We start from the raw sequence: 21,228 nt of genomic DNA, 5'->3' as shown, positions 1-21,228 counted from the left end.
TCTGCACCATTTTGTAGCTCCTTCCAGCAATCCCAGGGGCCAAGCTCTGCCTATTTTTAGCTCCCGAGGTAGCTGAAATGCCACCGTGATGTTCATTAACAGCAGCCCTGTCGGATGGGAACTGCAAGGCAGGGGAGTGGGGGGCTGGTTTGCCTGTTTTGTTTTGCTTTATTTAATTGCTGGCTGAAGTACAGCGTGGCAGGAGGCTCGGCTCCTCTCACCTCGGGAAAAGCAGGAGCAGCAGACCCAGGGGAGGCAGGCAGGGAAAAGTCAATCAGGCAGTATTTAAAATCTACCTGCTGGGCCCAGGGGGAGTTGGAGATTTTAATGTCATTCCCAGCTTGAGACACAGCCTGGAGAGTGAGAAAAGAAAGGGGTATCTTCTCTTCATGGATCCTTAATTGCTCGTTAAATCATCTAACAAATGGCTGAACTCCTGGATGGCACCATGCTCCTTGACAGAGGGACTTCAACCTTGGCAGGGGGACGTTTTAAAAATACTCATTGCACCTGCTTTTTCTGGATCTGTAAAACCAAGAGCTCAGTGGTTCACTCTGCAAAATAAAACTAAGTCTGGAATATGGTTACTACTGTTCAGCAGAAGCAATAAACTTTCCTTTGAGTTCTTCCCCTGTTTCAGCCTGCTGCCTCTGTCTGCCCTGCAGGCAGGTGTCCATGCTGTGGGAGGAGAACCTCTCCTGTCCCCAAAAGGGACTTCCAGTTACTGCAGAGGATCACGTACCAAAATAATCCCCTGCCCTACGTGCTCAGCCCCACTTCTGGCCCAACAGGCTCACAGATAACCACAGCCAGAAATGTCTGTGCCTGGTCACTCCCATTCTGCCTTGTCATTGCTTTTCATCTCTGTCTTCTGCTCAAAACCTCCCTGTGATGGGTCTTACTCACAGGGAACTGCCGCAAGTCTTGGTAGTTGAAAAGGTGATGCAGCTATTTCCCAGCACAGAAAACATGATGGCTGTGCCATTGCCTCTGATGTTTTGCAAAGAGCAGCCTGCAGTTAAATCCACAAAACTCAGAAGAAGCCCAGACCATGCCCATGACAGCTGGAGAGCTTCAAATGTGCTTTGCCATTGCAGACAGATGGACAGATCTGTGACTTATACCTATAACCCCCTCCAGCAGTCAAGATAACATACAAAGACATTCTTCTACCTGACTGGAGGCATGGATGCTTTTCCTGCATCACACATATACAAATACTGGAGCCAAGGCAGACCGCAGCCATTAGCAGGTTTTATGTCATTTAGAGTCTGTGAAAAGAGCAGAACTGCCACTCCAGCAGGGCAGGCAAACCATACAGATGATTTATGAATATGCACTCAGCTCACAAAGCACTCCGGGGCAGAAAACAAGCTTTTGAAATTAACTGAACTCTTCAAGGTTCTTAGTTTCTCTTGGCTTTGAGGTGTGAGTCACCAATACTTTTTCGCCAAAATGAGCAGAGTCTGTACAGAGGGCTGGGAAGATTCCTGGGCACTAAAATATGAAGTTAAGTGCTCTGTGAGGAAGATTTTATGTTCATAAAGCCTTCAAAGCATAGAGTCCACCCCATTAAGTTTTATGGGATACAATACTGAGACATACAGTACTGAGACTTCTTCAGCCCATAAAGGCTGGATGTTAGGGCACCTGAGGCTCTTCCATTGAGCACTGAAATCTCCAGCAGCTTCAGTCTCCAGTGCTTTCAGTTTGGTGCCCTGCAGTTTCTCTACAGTTTCTGTGTTCAGTAAAGAGGTTACAGAGTTTTGATCCTGACCATACAGACCCTGCCACACACTTGTCATTCCCATCTGTTCAATAAGATTATTGTGGTGCTCCTCAATGATGTCACTTCTAATTGTCCCCAGCAAAGTATGAGCAGAGCCTGCACTTGTTTCTGGTGTGCACTTGCTGGCTTAGATCAAACACCCTGGAAGGCAAAGATTTCCACCTACATTTAGCCAAGAATGGGTTCAGTCTAGCACACAAGAGACAAGAGAGTAAAACAAGAAGGTTGTCTTCACAACCTTGCTGCACACACACAAGGAATAAGAGCTCCTCTTTTCCAATTAATTATAGCAATAATAATTGGGTTTGTTTCAGCTAGTAGCAATATGAGATTTTCAAAGCAATGAAAGAAAAACTCTGCAGATTAGTCAACATCCCAAGGGTTTCAGGAGTCTGTGGGTGCTGTGGGAGTTTACTTCTTGCAAAGCAAGCATAGTCATGAATCTGGGTGTCCTTCTTCACAAGCAAGTGAAGCATCAGCCACCGTGGACTATTACAGGAAGGCTGAACTCGGCTATTCCAAGGCTGTCTAGACATTCCCATCCTAAATCTGACACATCTTCCAGACCCAAGTTGTGTCAGAGCACTATCCTCCAGGAAACGTTGCTGTCCCAGTGAATCTCATTTTTTCTCACCAAAAAAGATTCCATCTGAAAATGGCCAGCTGGTCCTGACCTCACTGCCATGCTCTGTAGCCGTGGGAGATTCCTCTCCCTCTGAGTCACAGAGCACCACAGCCAGCCAAGGTGGTCTGCATTAGCAGGAATTAGCCCTCCTAGCAGGGGGTCATAGCAGAGAACAAGAATTTAGGAAAAGCAAAAAAACAGCATCTGGAAAAAAAAGTGTTTCTAGAGTCTTTCTACTGTTCTTTCTGATACAAAGCCCCCACTTCAGCAAGTTTCCACTTTCAGTTAAAGCAAGGCATTGTTGCTAACAATTTTAAATATCCTTGTACATCTATAAATTCCTATCTGTTCTTATGAAATTTCACATGCAGTGCAGACTGCTTTGTCTGTTGAATAGAAATACTTGTTGATATGAGGTGGATTGCACAATCTTTTTCCTTGTGATTTCCTTCCTCCATCCTCCTTTTGCCCTTTCAGCTGGATCACACAGTGTGGATGCTAAAGCCCCATCCTGAGAAACAAGGCCTTTTTGCTCCTGATGTTTTAGTGAACTGTTTCTGAAATCTCTGGCTCCAAATTCTGCCTAAGCATCTCTGTGAGCTCTTGTTTCTTTCCTCTGCAGGCTGATGCCAAGATGGTCTGCGATGTCGTAAGTCGGATGGAGGACACAGAGCCCTTCTCTCCAGAGCTGCTGTCAGCTATGATGAGGCTCTGGGCAGACTCTGGGATCCAAGAATGCTTCAACCGGTCCCGGGAATATCAACTTAACGACTCAGCCCAATAGTGAGTATCCCTGGCCATAGCCTTGCATGTTAAGAAGCTGCATTTGGATTTGTTAAAGTTTTGACTGAAGTGAATGACCTCATAGCAGTGGAACTGAACGTGTCTCTGTTTACAGTTTGGGATGTGTGTTGTGTCACAGGCCACTGCAAAGCACAGGCAGGACATTCATGTCCCCTCCTGGCCAGTCTGGGGTCAGGTCTGTGACCCCAAGGGGCCAGGTTGCCAAACTGCTCCCAAATGTCTCAAGGTAGGTTTTTGCAAACATGGATCTAGTGAATATAGGCAGATCAACCTGTGGGCACAGCAGATGGCTCCTTTGTCTATCTGATTGAGAACAGAAGGGTGTGATCACCTGCTTTGCACAGCAGTGCAGCTCTTGGGTTTGCTTTTCTTTCCTCTGTTTGCTTTTCTTTCCCACTGGCCCTTCTGTAGTTGTACAGTGTGCTGATAGGTCAGCTGGATTACAACCAAGGGTAAGGGACATCTTTACTTTTCCAGGGGTATTGAGTTACTCTTGTAATACAGTCAGTGGCTTCTCTACCATTGGGGACCACATCCAGATGTCATTCAATGGAGATTGTCTGAATCCATGCCTTTGGTTCATACTGCCATGAGGACAGGACATCCACCCATAAATGGCTGCTGTGGCTCTGAAGAGATGTTCCGTGTCCCTAGTTTCAGTTCAGACCTATTTGTAATGATAATTGATCCAATATATTTGCTTCAACCTTTAGGAGACGAAAGGTTTTCATCCCATAATTTCAATCACAGCACCTGTTGCAGTCAGGCAAAATGCCCCTGGCCCTGGACTGTATCTTGGGCAAGAGTCAGCCAAAGGTGGTTATGTATAAACACAAGGACCAGGCATGCAGAGAGCATTCATTTCCCCAGCTGTACCCTTGGACCTTTTGGCAATCAGAGAAGCAGAAGCTTCCCAATGGTGTCGGGCAATGCTATGTCCATGCTTTTGGCTGTCACAATATCCCATATCAACAAGTTCATCAGCTGTTTCATGCACTTCTGGAGCTGTTATTGTGTTTGGATTGTTTGGCATCTCTGCTTGGGGTGTTCCTGGATATCAAAAGCACAATCCAGGCACTGGTGTGGCTGCTGGGTTTGTTCTGTGTGGTGGGCCTGGTGCTCCCAGCTGCACCAGCTGCTGCCATCCAAGCTGGCAGGGCAGCTGGGGAGAGCAGCTCTTGAGCTGCTGCAGCAGAAGGCAAGCGATGACACATCATTTGGCATTGATGGAAAACTGAATGGGAAACCTGCAGATGTGTGGTTGGTGACACAACATCCTACCCAACCATGATCACACCTCAGAGATGATCCTGGCATTCTGCTGCCTTTTAATCAGTACTAGGTGGATGATGGTTTAATCTGTATTTCATTGCCTGTAATAGCAAAATAAGTTTTCTCTTGCCAGCAGCTTTTTCTTTTTTCCTTTTTTTAATTTTTTTTTTTTTTTACAAAATAAGGGTATGATGGCATAAACATACCTTTAGAGATATAAATTATCTAAAATGCCAGTCCTAATTGCATTACAGCTTTGTGGAAAAACCTGCAATTGTTTTAGAGCCTATTACCTTGAGGAAAGTATTTTGATTTTCCTTCCATGCAAGATAGCAGTTGAAAATAATAAGCAGAGCCCTCCCAATATGACCAGCTGCTGTGCAATTCATCAGCAAGAGCTCTGAAACCACAAGCAGTTTCTAGACATCAGCTGAAGAGGCTCTGTGCTGTAGTATTCACAGCAATTGCAATCTAGGGGTTGCAGCCCAGCCAAATGAATTCTGGTGTCTCTGACAAAATCTCTTGCATCCAGGTGAGGATGGATGGCCCTCTGTGCCAGGGAGGGGCTGTGATGCCTCTCTCCTTAGCTGTGAGTTGTGGTGGCTGGACACCTTTTTTCTCTGGGCTAGGCTGGTGGAGAAGCTGGGGATAACAAAGCCCTTCTCATTTACAGCCCTGCTGGTGTTCAGGAGCCTCTGGTGGCTCCACCACTGGGAACAAAGATGTCACATGGCAGGGCACCAAAACACATCCTTCTGCACCTCTAGGCCCTGGTGCCATCACAGGAGATGGTGGTGCAAGTGAGAGCTCACATGGCACTTATTCACGCCCAGTGGACTCCCAGTGAAGAGAGGCATATATTTTATTTAATTCTTCAGTGCTTTAGGGTTGTTTACTTTTGCATGAGTGGAAGATTTGAGACAGTTTTATATTTTTTCCCACCCTGGGAAAAGGCTTGTCTTTATTGACACTGATACTCAATTTAAAACACTAACAACTACAAAATGTGTTTTCATTAGGGCTGAGAAAAATAAATTCCAGAAAAGATCTGAATTCTAAGTTCTCCAAAGTCTGAAAAACAGCGACAGGCAGTGAGCTGCAGTAGCATTTCATTTCAGGCTTCTCTTGGTGTTAAGCCTTAGGGACTGGCATTTTGCTGGCAGGAGGGAAGTTTCCTGCAGGAGTTGGAGATTGTGCTCCATGGCTGCTCAGCACATGCCACAAAGCCTGAAGGCACCAAGTGACCAGGTCATGTTGTGGCCAGCACAGGTGAGACCTTCAGGAGTGCTCCAGGCACTTCCCTTCACCCCAGAAACCACCCACCAAATGCCCTGAATGCTTTTCAGAACCTCCCCTGCTGCTTGGCTATTTCTAGGGAAGCACCACCTGAGCTTCTCTGAGTCAGTGCTGCTGTTGTCTTTAATTGTTCCTCCAGTGCTTTACCTTGAGTTTTTTTAAATGGCTGGAACAACAGACCTTCTGTTGCAGCCCCTGGGAGACCAAGTCACAGGCTAATCAACAGCCTGCAAGGGTCGGCAGCATGGCTCTTACCACTCTGTCATCAATTGCACTGAAAATAAGTTTAATCTTTTGTGTTAGACTAAACAAGAAGTGAGTATTAGCTCCCTTCTGGAGCCAGATGGGCCAGAGCACATTGCTTTCTAGCCTCTGATACATGCAGACAAGTATGGATTTCCTGCAAAGCTTTGTTTCTTTTGGGCTCTAAAGTCAGCCAGTCCTTAGCGAGGGTTTCGTAGCTGCTGCAAAGGAGCAGTAGAAAACAGCACTTTTACAAAGAAAAAACATGGTCGAGGAAGAGGGAAGGTTCTGTAATGGACCCCCTGTGTCTTGGACTGCAAAAAGCAAAACCATAAGGAAGGCAAGACAACGGAAGAGAGTAAGATGTAGCAATTGGTTTCTTTTTTTTTTTTTTTACTTCATTTTTTTGTAGTTCCCTGAGGCAAATTTACGGGTGGGTTGCGTTCCACATTCCTAATATCTTGATTATGTTTTTATTCCAACTTAGTCTCCTCTTCCTTTCTTGTCTCTATGCCTAGGAGCTAAATCTACCTCTGATCATCAAAGAGTCTGGGCAATGCTGATGTCTTTTTCTTCTCCAGCCAGTTTCTGTCTGTGGAAGCACATATGTGACCCACATTTTGCTTTCAAAATCAGCAAAACAGAGGTTTCCAGCTGGTTTCCTTAATCTCCTACTTTTGTTCAGATTTTAAAATTGTTTTGTGTTTCCTAGCCTCGAGTTCCTAACTAGGCTGGTCAGTGGAGTGCAGCACATAGGGCAAGTCTGATCTTAAGCACCCAGGGATGGGGACTGGCTTTGAACAGCCTCCAAACTGCAGGGGGGAAATGGAGCAGACAGAGCATCCACACGAGCACTAATTTTCCGTGTGCATCTCCAAACAGGAACAGGCCCTGCAAGATGTGTAGGCAGAGACAGTTTGCAAGTACACAGACACAAAAAAGCCAGAACCTATCTCAAGTTCTTCTCATCCTGCTTCCAAGTACTTTGAAAGATCATTTGATAATCCCAGAGCTGTGAAACTACAGTGAAAATGTAAAATATTTTAGGTCTGCATTCAACCCATCCATCTTCACACATATCAGAGGTGTCAGGGCTAGGAAGCTTGTTGCCTTTGGCTCCCTCCATCAGGAGCCAAGGAGAGAGAGATGCCTCTGAAGAGGGATACAGACCTCATTGCTCAGTGGAGAAAGAGAGATGCAGATGTGTTTGTTGCTCTAGCACAGCTAACCACAGCACTGACATCTCAAGTCTGTGCCAAATACCAAGCCCAAACTGGACAACATTTGGTTATTTATGGTTATTTAGTTATTTGGTTATATCTTCAAGAATTGTTCTGGAAGTGCCTTACAGAAAAAAGGCACCAGAGTCAGAATAAAATACTGCAGTGTCTTCCTTCTCACTCCATCTTGTGTGGGACTGCTTTCTGATCTATTTTCCTTGCAAAAGAATTGTCTTTGCACAACGCTATCACCTTCCCTACTGATTCTTACTGCATCCCACGTGCCAACACACACTTTGCATCAAAAAAGCAGTTAAGAAAGTAGAGCCAGATGTTGTTGTGATGTGGTGAATGGCTTCCAGATTGAGCCCTGACAAGGCAGCATTGGAACAGACTGCCCAGAGAGGCTGTAAAATCTCCATCCTTGGAAGTGCTCAACACTGAGCCACCTGAGCTAACTTTCAAACTGAATTTAACTTTGAAGTTGGTCCTGCTTTGAAAAGGGGGATGGGCCAGATGAACTTCAGAGGTCCAACCCACACTGGCACTCTTGGGTTTGTTCTTTTTCCCTTCACTCTTTTTCTGATAACACTGGGTTTAAAAGAGAGAAAGGGTCTTCGAGGTTTGCTGCACTTTCCTGTGTCTAGTCAAGCAGGACCATGCAGCTCTATGATAATGTCCATGTCCCACAAGTCCCATGGTCTAAACATTTACCTTGCTGGCTTCACCAGCTAGGCAAACATTTAAACCATGGGGCTTGTGGGACTTGGTCATTATGCATGACTGTCAGGACATGATCCATTTTAATGAGCTGCAATTGTTTCTGGCACGCCCAGACTGAAGAAAGAAAAATTATAGGTCATGGTTTTGCATTAATATTCCCATCAGGTGTGTAGATTCCATTTTCTCATCACAGCTTTTGCATTAGAATATGGTTTTCTGCACACCCATCTTACTCGTGCCTGTCACTTGCGCTCCCTTGCATTTAATTGGAGGCAGTAGCAGCATAAATGGAACAATCCAATTAATTGGGATGACTTGCATTGCGCTGTTTATTGAACAATGCACCTTTGTGTCTTGGAGCCCAATAAAGCAGAAAGGAAAAATACATCACAAGTGTAGAGGTAGGTACATTTGTCTGAATTTATGGTTTAATTTACCCCAGTAAGTAAATATGCCCACCAGCGCTGAATAATCAAATTCCCCTACAATAAGAAAAACAAAACAGTCCATAAAGGCCAGAGCTGGTTGACTGGAATCACCAACCTTGCTCTATTCCCACAAATGAGATGCAAATCTTTTTCCAGGGAGGAGCAGCTCTGCAGTGTCTGCTGGTGCTGGTGCTGGTTCTGGAGCAGGGCTGTTTCTTGTCAGTGCAAGGTGAGGGAGACACAGGCAATCTGAGCTTCAGCCTGTTACAGTCTTGCACGGCTTGGGCTTGGTAGAGGTCTTAGTTTCATTATTATCCTCATAAATAGAGGAATTGCTGTTATTCTATGGCTTCACCACGGGCTGACTGTGAGGTGGAGGAAGAGCACAATAGCAAAGACATTGTGTTTTAAATCAGCTGGATGTTTTCCAGCATCTCCCCCAAAGTCTTCATCCATCTGGAACACCCAATTTCACCAAAATTTGGTACAAACTCTCCAGGGGCTGCCTCTGTTGGCCCAAAGCAGAGTGGAGACCACGTCAGATTACCTTGACAGTAGGTGTTAAGTCACCTTCCTATCCCACCAAACTCTGACAGGAAAGCAAGACTGAGCTTCTTTGGCAGAAAACTCCCAGACAGAAGTCTGCAGGACTCTACACAACACAGCCTCATCATAAAATATTGGATCTTGTTATAGTGCCCATCCCACTCTGCCCCTCTCAGACTCCAGGGCAGAGGCAGAGCTCCACCAGACCCAGCCACTTTTGGGGTACAGCTCTGAAGAGACACAGGAGATACAGACTGCCCTGCAAGGAGGAGCAGAGAAGCTACATAGGCAGTTCATTCCTTGAGCACAAAGGCATAGCAGTGCCTGCCACCTCCCTGCCATTTTTCATTCTGTGTTCCATCGTAGCTGTGTTGTCCTTGGCCTGGGATTAGTAAAATCTTGACACCTTGAGTAAGTAAATTGGTATTTAATGAGACACAATTAAATGGGCTCATCAGATCAGGGCTGTCCCCATTTTGGCAAAGCTCACACCAAAAGGGTAGGAGCTGAGGTAGTTCACACTGCCTGGAGGAGGAGACATTTGGAAACCATCTCTTCCCTTTTTCACATTTTGCTTAGTGGTGAGGAGCAGCTATAAACACAGCACAGGGCATCCCCCCAAGGAAACCTGCTGAACCACAGTCCTGAACCCCGGATAATCTGTTCTCATCTCCGACTGACAGACCCAACAGGAATTTCTTCCTGCCTTGTGAAGGGCTGTGGGTGACAGATTTGGCGCAGAAAGATTTGACTTTTTTTGGCTGAGTATTTGTGTATTTTTAGGCTGAAATGTCCTTATGAAACCAGCTGGAGCTGGCAGGCTGCCACCAAGGGTTGAGGTTGGGTTTTTTTTGTTCCGTTCAGTTTGTTTTTTCACTGCTGCCCCTATTGCTGGCTGCAGCCTCCCTCTCCCACCCTTCCTCAGGCAGCACTCACACCCTGCAGGTGAGCCCCTCAATGTGTTTCCCACCTTTCACCCCAACCTCCTCATCACATCAGGGCGTGGCAGTGCTGGGATGCAGCTTCACAGCCAGGGAGTCCAGACTCTCCTGGGAGCTCACAGCCCCTGCTCCTCCTCCCCTGCAAAGCCAAGGAATAAAAGCTTCCCTCTCCCTTCCTGCACCTGAGGTTTGATGTACAGTGCACCTCCAGCTCCACCATCCCACCTTGCCCTGCAAGACAAACAGCATCACTCACACAGGCTGAGGGCAGGAGATGGGGCACCTCCTGCAGGGTGCACCAGAGAGGCTCTCAGGGTAACCATTGCTCCTAGAAGCTCCTTAGGGAATTGGATGGCTCTAGCGAGGCATTTGTCCCCCCGCCGTGTGTGATTCCTGCTTTATGGCAGCCAGTCAGCACCCGGCTCTGCACACGGGGGGCTCTGAGCCCTGTCCCCCAGCAACGTGTGTGACCACATGGGGACCATCCCGCTGCTCTCAGCCTCCTGATTCTGCAGCGTGTCTGCAGGAAAATCTGTCAGGAGACCACCATGCCGAGGCTCTTCACACGGCTGGCGTCAGGTCTGGCACCATCTGTGAGGCTGGGAGGTGAGCCTGGCGGTGGCATGTGCTTTCCCCATGTATTTGCTACCCGTTTGAAATCCTTAAATGGCAAAGAATGGCAGGAACGAAGGGGTTTCTTTGTAGCCAGGCTCCAGGGTGGAGCAAGCTGTATTCCACACAGGTCTGAGATGCTGCACAGCCGCCTGTGCTCCCCCCTTCCCCAAATCCTTTCCCAGAAATCATCCCAGTTTGTAAGGAAAAGCTGAAAAAGGACTTTGCTGCAGTCCAGGGAGCATGTAGCAGCACACTGGGAACTCTGGGGCAGAGCTGCCTGCACCAGCCATGGGGTGACCAGCCAGGAGGAGCCACTCCAGCCTAGGACAAGCCCAGCTAAGCAGGACAGATCAGCTCTGTGTGCAGTTACCTTCCTTCACAGTTTGTGATTCTCCATGGATCATCCCATTCCCCATCCTGTGCCCTGCTCAGGGCTCTGACAGCGCCGTGCCAGAGTGGTGCCATTCATCAGCCCCCGCGGTGCAGGGGAGCTCCGAGGGTTTTGAGTGACTGCTAGAGGTGTGCAGCTGCTGCCACCCATTCCCCCCACCCTCCTGGGGACCGGGCAGTGCACACACACTCACCCTTCCCTCCAGAAAAATGCAGCATCCCCATCCTCAGGTTAGGATCCAAAATCCAACTTTAAGGTTAGGAGTTAAATCCAAAACCAATCACAAGCCTAGATAAAATTCCCTGATTTTCAGAATATATTAAGAGAACCATTGGAAAATTGCTTTTATCTGCTGCTTCCTAAACCCTCTGGCTGGTACTTTAAAGCCTTTTGTATGTGAACAGGAGAGCTGGAAAGCCCTTTTTTATTTCCTTAAGCAAATAGCCCATCTAATATCCAGCCTTGAGGGGCTTGAGAGAACAAAAATTAAGAGGAAAAAAAACCAAGGATGTAGCAACCGTTGTGACACGGTGTAAAATCACCAGATCACAGCACGATGTGATCGTCCAAAACCATCAACGATGGGTTTGAAGCGCCAGATGTGTGCCCACGAGGGGAGGGTGGCACAGCCTCTGTGGCAAGGCAGAGCTGCCCAGCGCCGGGGACCCGCGGTGCCGGCTCCGTGTCGCGGTCCCCGGTGGGGACAATAACACGCTGCTGTGTCTGAGCTGCTGACGTCCGCGGTGGCGAGAGCAGCGGAGCCAGGCAGGGCTGGGCTGGGCTGGGCAGGGCTGGGCAGGGCTGGGCTGGGCAGGGCTGGGCTGGGCTGGGCTGGGCAGGGCTGGGCTGGGCTGGGCTGGGCTGGGCTGGGCTGGGCTGGGCTGGGCAGGGCTGGGCTGGGCTGGGCTGGGCAGGGCTGGGCTGGGCAGGGCTGGGCTGGGCTGGGCTGGGCTGGGCTGGGCAGGGCTGGGCTGGGCTGGGCTGGGCTGGGCTGGGCAGGGCTGGGCTGGGCTGGGCAGGGCTGGGCTGGGCAGGGCTGGGCAGGCTCAGGGGGGAGCCCCGGGGAGCGCAGTCCCAGCGCCTGGCCGAGGCTCTGTGGGCTGGGATTCGCTCCGTGCAGCTCAGGGCACGGGCTCTTTCACAGACTAATTGATACGATAGCTCTAATTAGCCCTAGAGCAAACAGCGCTTTGTGTCTTGCTTATCCAGGCTATGGGAGCAGCCCCCAGCCATCGAGCTGCATTTTGGATGGGAGGAGGGAAAAGATGGGGTTCTTTCTCCAGGACTCGGCAGCAGGGACACACTGCCATGGCCAGTGCCCTGTGTGGGGTGTGTAAAGGGAGAGTCTTGGGACAAACCTGCAGGCTGTACAGGAGGCAGGGGGCTGTGCTTTTCCTTGGCATTTCAGTACTGCCCTGTGGACGCTGGCTCTCCAGGGCTGGGGCAGTGCCAGGGCTGCCCTTCCTGCCTCCTCCCTCTCTTGGAAACCTGACAAGGGGTTTGTTTGTACCTGTTTTTCCCCGGAGCACTCACAGATGAGACTCGTGTTGATTTGGGCAGCAGAACTGGAGGCAGGCAAATGTGATGCTGCCACGGCACTTCTCACATGCCATTCTACCACACAAACTGGGCAGGAGCCCCACCAGCACAGGGGGCCTAACACACTGCAGACAGATTTTTGACCTTTTCCTATATTTTTTTTCTTTTTGCCTGTGCCACACACTAGTTGGGACTAACTAGTGCTAGGTTCATATCAGTCCATTCATCCACACCTTTTACACTATTACTGTAAAAATAACAGAGACTGTCTATAAACTGTTGTTTCATCTTCCCCATGTATGTTCCTTGCCTTCAGACCACTGACATATCACACAGATCCAAACCCAAAACTTCTGTATTCTCAGTCCACCCAGAAAACCCTGTAATCCCCAACCTGCCTCTCCCCCTGCCCAGCTCAGGCTCTCAGGGACAGGCACGCACTCACTCTGCTTTGTGGGCATAGGCTCTGGGCAGGGTTTCTCAGCTTGTTCATGACAGCAGAAGGAGGCTGGAGAACAGCAGAGCAAACACCCATCCTTGTGCCAAAATCCACATGCTTACAACCTTCCCCACCTCCAATACATTTAATGCATTTGAATGTTTGAGTGCCTGGAGAAGGGACCTCCTCAAAGGTCCCTGGGCATTCTGAGACTCTTTGGAGACTGAATTTATTGCGGGAAAAACAGGATTAATTATTCTGAGCCTAGATTTTAGGCAGCATCTACTCCATGCTGCTGGGAGGGGAAGGAGGAGATACAGAGGAGAGGGAAGCCAGGCACAAACTGCACCATGGACACTGAGGAAGTGTCAGCTCTGGTTTTGGTGGTTAGTCCAAGTGATTTGCTGGGGATTTACAATGCATTTTGTGTCATTGTAACTCCTTCCTTGCTGGGCTACACCGTGACCCCAGTGCTGAGCAGCAGGTTTGCTGGGAACACCAGGACTGAAAAGAAATTTAGTGCTCTAAAACTGCAAGCCTGGTATATGAAACTCCATGTGAGCAGTCACTGTAGCTCTGAGGCTTTTACAGCACTTTTAGTGATATAGATCAGAATTTCCCAGTCCCTCAGTATTGCTGTTGGTATGTGAGGTTTGGCAATAGCATAAGAACCATTTCCAAATCCTCCTTCAGGGAAACACCAGCCAGTACATCCTACTGAGCATCATTAATGTCAGTTTAAACATTTGCAGTTAAACAGATCCATGCTCTTGCAGTGCCCAACATGAGAAATACTGCACCAGTGTGCTGTGCAGTGATGCCAAATATGCTAAGGGTAGGAATAGGAGAAAGAAAGAGACAGAGGTGGCTGATGCTAGTTAGCAGATGCTGAGAGCTGGGAATTGATAATGGAGTCCGGGCAAAAACCTTTTCTTAAATTAAACTAATGTTAAAGCAGCAACTTCACATGAAGAAATCCCCAGAGGACCTTCTCATTGAAGAGAAATGCATAAACAAAGAAATGACACAAATGCATAAGTTACAAACAAATTCAAGAAAAAAAGCCTGCACATTTCTGCCCAAGACCTCAACCACCTATACCCTGTCCCTGGGCACTTGGGGGTGGAAGAGTCTCTTTCCCCACACACGATAAAGAGCTGAATCTCCTGATCCAGTCTCGATCCAGTCCCACCTGCACTCTGGGCTGGCAGTGCAAGGTGAAGGATTAGCACCCTCTCTGAAGTCCCAGCAAAGGTCATCACAGTGTGGGACTCCCTGGCTCGTCAGGGCTCCCGTGGTGACAGCGGGGAGCAAGCAGCTTTGCTGCACGGAGGGTGGGACCTCCTATAGGAACAGATAACTCACATCAACAGGGAAAGCCTGAAGAAAAATTGGACAAAATCCAGTTTCCTGCTTTACACGTGCTACCCTGCCTCCCCTGCCACGTGTTCCCAAAACAGCAGTGCCACCTTACGCTCCTCTGTGGTTTCGGCTGCGGTCCCCCAGGTGATCCCTTTGTACCACAGTGTGACACATGACACTGGCTCTGCCTGTGCACACCAGGCCTGGGCACGTGGGGCATGCCCGCTCCATGGCCCTTTTCTCTGCAATGCTTCTTCTTTTTTTTTTCCTTATTTATGCCTTAAATCTCATCAGTCCAGTCCTCAGCCCTAGGGACAAGTGGGTCATGCAGTGAGCATGTGAAGAAGACCCCACAAGAAAAATATTTATGGGGATGCAGAGGCAAGGGTCAAGCAACAGTGCAGATATGACCCAGATCCACCCTGCAGCCTTACTCTGTATGGACCTAAGGAGGCATTCCTGGGATTCAGGAGGTTATTTCTGTTTTCACTTTGCAGTGGGAGCCAAAAAACCTCTGTATTTTGAGAAGCTTCAAACATTGATTGGATACGGCTGATCCTTCCATCAGCTGGTGCAGTGCCACTAGATGAATAAATCTTGCATGCATCTGTAATTACTGCTTAGCTTGTGTTTAAGTGCTGTGTCATTGATCTGCAGAACTCATCAAAATCCATATGGGAATCCATGAAATTATATTGGAAGGAGCAGAAAGGTACATGACAACATCCATTTTCAGCCTTGTTTGTTCACCAAAAAAAAAGAAGAAAGCATTTATTTATCTCCATTCAAATTCTTGGGTTAACTTGTGATTTATTCATCAATTGTAACACTGTTTTATCAGCTGCTCTTTGTGTAGGGAATATATTTCTTTCTTGTAGTGGGCCTTAATGAAATGCATTCAGTTTCTATCAGCCTTGCAGTACATGCCCCTAAGTGAGCAAAATATTAAAAGCATGGAAGAATATTGTTTGAGGTTTATAACCCTCAGTATGGAAAGTTCTGGTGGTCAAAGCTTCTGACTGCATATTAGGGAACCCAAAGGGATTTCCAAGGGCCACCACAGACTTCCCATCATGTCCTCAGGCATCTATCCCCTTGATACTTCTATTCCTCCTAAAGCAAGTGTGATTAATAGCATTTCCCTGCTCCAGTGGGAGGCTGGGAGGACCCATCAATCCTGCTCAGCAAGAGCTGAGGTGCTCCAGCAGCAGGGACAGTGCTTTGCTAACCAGCCATCTGCTCCAGGTGCTCTCCTCCCCTCCTGCAGCCAAGAGGAAGCACACCAAAAGCATTTATTGGGAATAAAGCCCACCACGTCTGGAAGAACTGATGTTTTCCAGACCTAACGTTTCTCTGGCCCAGCTCCATCCTCCCACTGGAAGTGAAGTGCTCCTGGGTCACTTAAAACTTCTCCCACAGGCAGGGAGGAACTCCTGCTCCGCCCACCTGGCTTGCTGCAGCGCCTCGGCCCATGGCTTGTTCCCAAGAGATGTGGCCACTGACGGGTCCGTGGGCAGGCAGCAGAGGCTGCTTCTGGCAGGGACATGTCCCCAGGGCACAGAGGAAAGTCTGCACAAGCTCAAGTGCGGACAGCTTTTCCCAGCCCTGTGGAGGGACGTGCCTCTGGGGTGGTGTCCTCAGCTCATCTCCCACAAAGCCACAGCAGCTTGGTGGCTGGGCTGTCCCATACAGAGTATCCCAAATCAGTTTTGTCATGCAAACGTCCCTGATGCATGCTGAGCTGAGCACAGGGATCAGCCCACTCCTGCAGAGGCCTGGGAGCAACCCAAACCACTGTCTGGAGGACTGCAGGAGCCTAACCCCAGGAGTGGGTGTGTGGTGACAGAAGACTGTGCTAATAGACCTCTGAGGCTGCTCGTGCCAATAAAAGAGGGAGAAAGGAAAGATGGGGGCCAGCAGGTGACAGCCATTCCTGGTGAGAGCAATGGAGCTGTTTTGATACACTATAAACAATCTTCTCCTGACAACGATTCGGTTGAACATTTTCTAAAGGGATGAGAAACTCCATGAATTTTCCCTTACGTGTCTCTGCTTCTGGATCCGGCCTGGATTGAAACCAAAATGCTGCAATACCACAAGCAAAGCTGCTCTCGAAGGAGCCTCAGCCTGACAGCTGCTGAGAAGGACCAGAAAGTCCATTTGCGTAGCACAGATTTTACACGCCCGAGAGATCTACCCATGTCTGGGATAACTAAGATATTTTTAGTGTGCAGCCAAGGGTAAAATTTCCAGGTTTTGCTTTTGCTACCTATGAGTCACATCTGCCCATGGCAGAGCACTGGCTAATTTTGGTACCCATGGTTTTTGGCAGGGATGCTTAAATGACATTTGAAAGCAGAAATCCCCATAGCTTGCTAATAGATCAGGAAAATGGACAGATGAGAAGATCCAGAGATATGATTTCCACTCCATCACCAGCAACACATCTTCCTCAGCAGGGTGAGTGGATAAATGGGGCCCCTGATTGAAGTCAGCTCCCGACAGACCTACTCCACTCCTGGTAATTGCAGCATCATCCAGCCATGGGCATCTTCCAGCTACCTGATAGAGAACACAGATCTCATTAAGTGATGCTTTCCTTTGCAGCATTAGATCTCAATCCCTCACCGGTGCTGTCCCTGCTGCAGACAGACACCAAGCACTACAAAACACTGCAGCAGTATCTAATTCTTTTCTTCCAGCTTAGAAATGGAGATGCTAATGCTACTTCACCAACAAGTGTGTAAATAGATGTCCCAGGCCTTTGTGCACACCCCAGTGAATATCTCTGGCCAGCGGCTGATCAAAAGGTTAAAGTCTGTGGGACTGGTTTCATCTGTGGTCCCAGCTGTCTGCTTTCCAGGGCTGGAGTAATTCTGAGTAATTAGCTTATTTGGCCTTGGGGCCAAATTGAATGTCTGCTGTGCAATGCAAGGAGCACTGGGGCAAGCAATCCTTCGTGCCTGTGCTGGTGTGCTCACTGGGGGCTGCGCATGCAGCAAACTGGGTTACTTGATGTCTGTTCCCTGTTTGGGCTCTGCAGATGCTTGTGAATGCACCAGGGGCCCTGCTGCAGCACGGGGCCTGCATTCTCTGAGCAAGATTCCTTCCCAGAACAAGCCCTTCATTATCCCAAACTCCCTGGGGCTTATTTTTAGCCCCTCCTTTTCTTCCCTTTCTTCTTTTTACGGTATAAAAAACCATCAGCTCCACTGTCAGCTAGCTTATAACAGCAGTCCTGGAGCAAAGAAAAAAAGCTTCAAACCCACTGACTCTGTTGCATAAAGGTTTAGGCACAGATCCTGCTCACTTCCAGGGTTCCAAGTCCCACCATTCCTCATCCCTTTTCCAGCTCAGCTACTGTCCTTCAGAGCTGGGTGTCAGAAGGAAGCAGAGCCTTACGTAAAGCAGGAGCAAGGCTGGAGCTTTGAGCTTTCCTCTGCTTCAGCCAGAGTTCGATCAGTGCCTGTGCCTGCCCTGCTGTGCAGAGGACACCTGTGAGCAGGGCCACCAGGAGAGGAGACCTTGCACAGCCTGAGCCGTGCGTCATCCCGGGCTCACGCAGAGCCCCTGTCAAAATCCTCTGCTTATAAAACAAAGGTGCCTTGTGGTCAGCAGCTCTGTGCTTGCTAAAAAACAATTTAAGTCACAGACTTTATATAAAACAGTGGCACTGCCCAGATGAGGACACTGCTGAAAGGCATCACAGCACTGCTGGTGGGCTGTGGTCACCATATCTGCCCTGTGTAGCAGCCCCAGGGGCCTGGCGTTACACTGCCTGGTTCTCCAAATAGCATCAGATTGAGTGACTGTAAAACAGTCACTTGTAGAACAAGGCAGCTATGGCTTCCTCTGCTCTCCATCTCAGAAAGGATTTGGGACATGAGGAAAACCCCTTCCTATGTGACACAAGGCTCCAAAGTGCTTCTGTGAAGTAACGTCTCGGTAGCAGAGTAAAGATGCTGCACAGTGGATGTTGCGGAGGTCTCAGAGATGTCTACAGAGAAACAAGTGGGAGATAGAGAAGAGAGAGAGAGGACAGCTGTTCCCATTCAAAAATTAACAAAGTTAAACTCTGACACGGCAGTTTAAAAACCGGAAAAAGGCAGTTTGTTCACAGACAGGGTAGCTGAGCTTGGAAATTCCTTGCTGCAGATGTGGTTGTTAGAAGCTTAAATTGCTGCAGAAAGTGCCTAGACAAATTTCTGGAAGAAAAATCATTGAGGGGTAATAAATATAAAGAAATCACACTTCTCTTTGAAACTGTTATCCATATGAACTGCTGGAGGCTGGAAAAGGTGAATACTGCATGCTTCCCCTGTATTCGTACTTTTCTCTTAACATCTGCTCTTGGACACTAGCTAAGCTAGGTGAGTCATTGATCTGACCCAGACATGTTGTTTTTCTCTTTTGTAAGGGCTCTGATATGTCAAAAAATACCTTTTTCGTCCCCTCTTACATCCCATCCAATTTTCAAGCTTCAATGCAGAAAGATAAGCCCACATCTCCTTTCCCATGGCCTCTCCAAAATCCTTTCTTGGTAAATTTCTCATGCTTTCTTTTCCTCCAAAACCCACCTCACCCCTAGCCAGAGCTCTGTGATGACAAACTCAAACCATAACACAGTGGCCTTTAATTCCAGCAGTAAGGAGCAGAGCCATGGCCAGAGCTGACCACCTGTGAGCAAAGCCAGCCTGCACTTGCACCTGGAGACCCCTCATGTCCTCAAGTACCTTTGTTACACAGCTGCTATTTAGTGACTCTTCTCATCCACATGTGATGCTAAAAATTATTCTGGATCCAGTCATGCCTTGAAAAACTGCAAGTCTAACTAGGACAGCTAAACGCCAACCTGCTTTTATTCATTCCTCCTGCCTATCATTAGTATTAATATCAACTTGTCAAGTTGATCTTGATGCACAAGCCCTGTACAGCCTTGCTTCAGTGCAGGGCCAAAAACATTAAAAATGCATCACAACGCAGCATCTTTTTTGTCAAGATTTGGCACCTTCCTTTAATAGCAGGGACCATCCTCCTCACTCCCCAGAGAAGAGTAATGAAAACCCATGGCATCCAGCAAGGTTCTTTCTGAGAGTGGGCTGTGCTTGATTTTCCCCTTTCCCTCGAATATAACAGCAGATCTGACTGGACATAGTGTCTGCAGAAAAAACACTGTGGTTCCATGACCTCTGGGTGCTTGCCCAGCACCAGCTGCCCTGGGCAGCCAAACCAAATTGTGTCACACCTTCAGGCAGCAGTGCCCACATGGTTTTGCTCTCTGGTAGGAGATAACTACAAGAGTTTACTCTCTTTTGTAGAGGCACTACTGACACTCCCTAAATCCAGTGCTTATCCTCTGTACCCTTACTCTATGGTCACTAAATATTAAATGGTTTTAATGCTAAATATACATTGAATTGTGTGTTCATCACTGAAAGAAAGGAAGAAGATGAGATCAGATACAGGCAGCCTTCTATCCATGAGCAGGGAAGGAGTGTTCAGATAGAGCCATCTTTACATAATCATTTAGATTTTGATGACATGGAGCCTGATCATGACAACCTTGATTAAAAACTCAGCGTTTGCCAGGACACAGTGTTGGAGCTGCCCCTTGAGTGCCTCAGTACACAGAGTCCAAAATAACCCAGCAGTGACTCAGCTGCATGTGTTGACAAATGGGGATCTGCTTCCTCATCAAATACAACACAAGCCAACAAATCGAGGCTGGGGTATCCCACGCACACATGGCCTTTCCTTCACAGAGGAGACATGGCCAGAACTCAGGGCAGCCAGGATGGAGGAGCCACTGGGAAGATGGTGCTGTCTCCAGACTTGCTCCTGGAGTTGAAGCTCCAACCCTGCAGACCTGCCCCAGAGCAGGACCCAGCTGTGGCTGCTGCTGCACTGCAGCTCGTTGAGCACTGAGGATGTGAGCGTGGCATCAGCACAGTGTGAGCACCTTGGGTGTGCACAGGGACAGCTGGATGACGCAAAAAGACTGCCAAGATGTCACCCTCAAGGCAAGAAAAACCCAACAGACCTTTAACCATCTTACTGCTGTTAAGCTCAATAGACGTGAATGTTCATCTGTGTAAGCTTTGCCGCAGGTATCCAGCCTTGACCACAGCCTGCAACCTCAGCTGCACTTCTTCATCCAAGAAAGCAGCCACTGGAGCTTTTGGCATAGGCAGCACAGTCCTGGGAGAAGGTTCTTGTGGGAGCCAAGAGCCTGAGGAGGGGTCCCTGTGCACGCACTGCACGTAGGCTGCTGCCACCGAGCTGTTCCCGTGGGACACCTGGACAAAAGTTCCTTTTCTCCGTGCACTGTCTCTGGCACCAACAGTGCTGCTACCACTGGAAACATCAAATGAAGGGGCAATACTACTGTGTATAGCTATTCACTGTCAACTAGCCTGTATAGGACTCCTGCCTTTCTTAGCCTCTGTTCAATGATCTCCTCACCCTGTATTTGTGAATTTCTATTTCCTCTGCATTTTGCTTTTAGCAGTATAACATAGTTGGGCTTCACCTCCTGAGCATGGCACTCGGAGTGACTCAGAAACCTGCAATCTGCTTCAAAACAAAGCATTTAAAATAAAAGATATAAGCAGTAATGGAGCTACTCAGCTCAGGAGCAGAAATGCTAGAGGGTTCCTCATGTACTCCCAAACCTTCTAACCTTCCTTCAGCTTTTTTTAACCCTTGCAAACCCAGGGCAAGGCAGGCTGCAAGTAAGAGCTGATGTGTCATTTCAGATATGCTTCCACTCCAGTGTGCAAAGCCTGGAGCTGGGAAATGGAAGAGCTCTGATGCCAGCACTGATGACGTGGAAGGGGGAGCCAAGCTCTCACTCCACGGCCTCCAAAGTGCTCTTATTTCTGCTGGTTAAACAGATGCCAGCTTCTGAGGGGATTATGTGTCATAGAGCCTGTTGGCTGTGACAACTAATTATCTTTCACAACAGTTTGGCCTTGAGATTTTCAGCTCAAAGGGCA

At 48.3% G+C, this 21,228-nt stretch overlaps 1 protein-coding gene across 2 annotated transcripts in view; it reads left to right on the top strand.

Annotated features, from left to right (window-relative positions):
• Positions 1-21,228, top strand: part of GNAO1 (G protein subunit alpha o1) — a 141,256-nt gene that overhangs the window by 90,651 nt on the left and 29,377 nt on the right. For both annotated transcript variants that reach the window (XM_064387335.1, XM_064387336.1), the window contains exon 4: positions 3,037-3,197. In XM_064387335.1, the coding sequence (XP_064243405.1) occupies positions 3,037-3,197 (161 nt within the window). The remainder of the gene's footprint in view (positions 1-3,036; positions 3,198-21,228) is intronic.

Source organism: Passer domesticus, chromosome 12, assembly GCF_036417665.1.
Source record: "Passer domesticus isolate bPasDom1 chromosome 12, bPasDom1.hap1, whole genome shotgun sequence".
In the NCBI taxonomy this organism is placed as follows: domain Eukaryota; kingdom Metazoa; phylum Chordata; class Aves; order Passeriformes; family Passeridae; genus Passer; species Passer domesticus.
The sequence above is the reverse complement of the archived record's forward strand: the minus strand, read 5'-3'. Positions and strand labels throughout refer to the sequence as shown.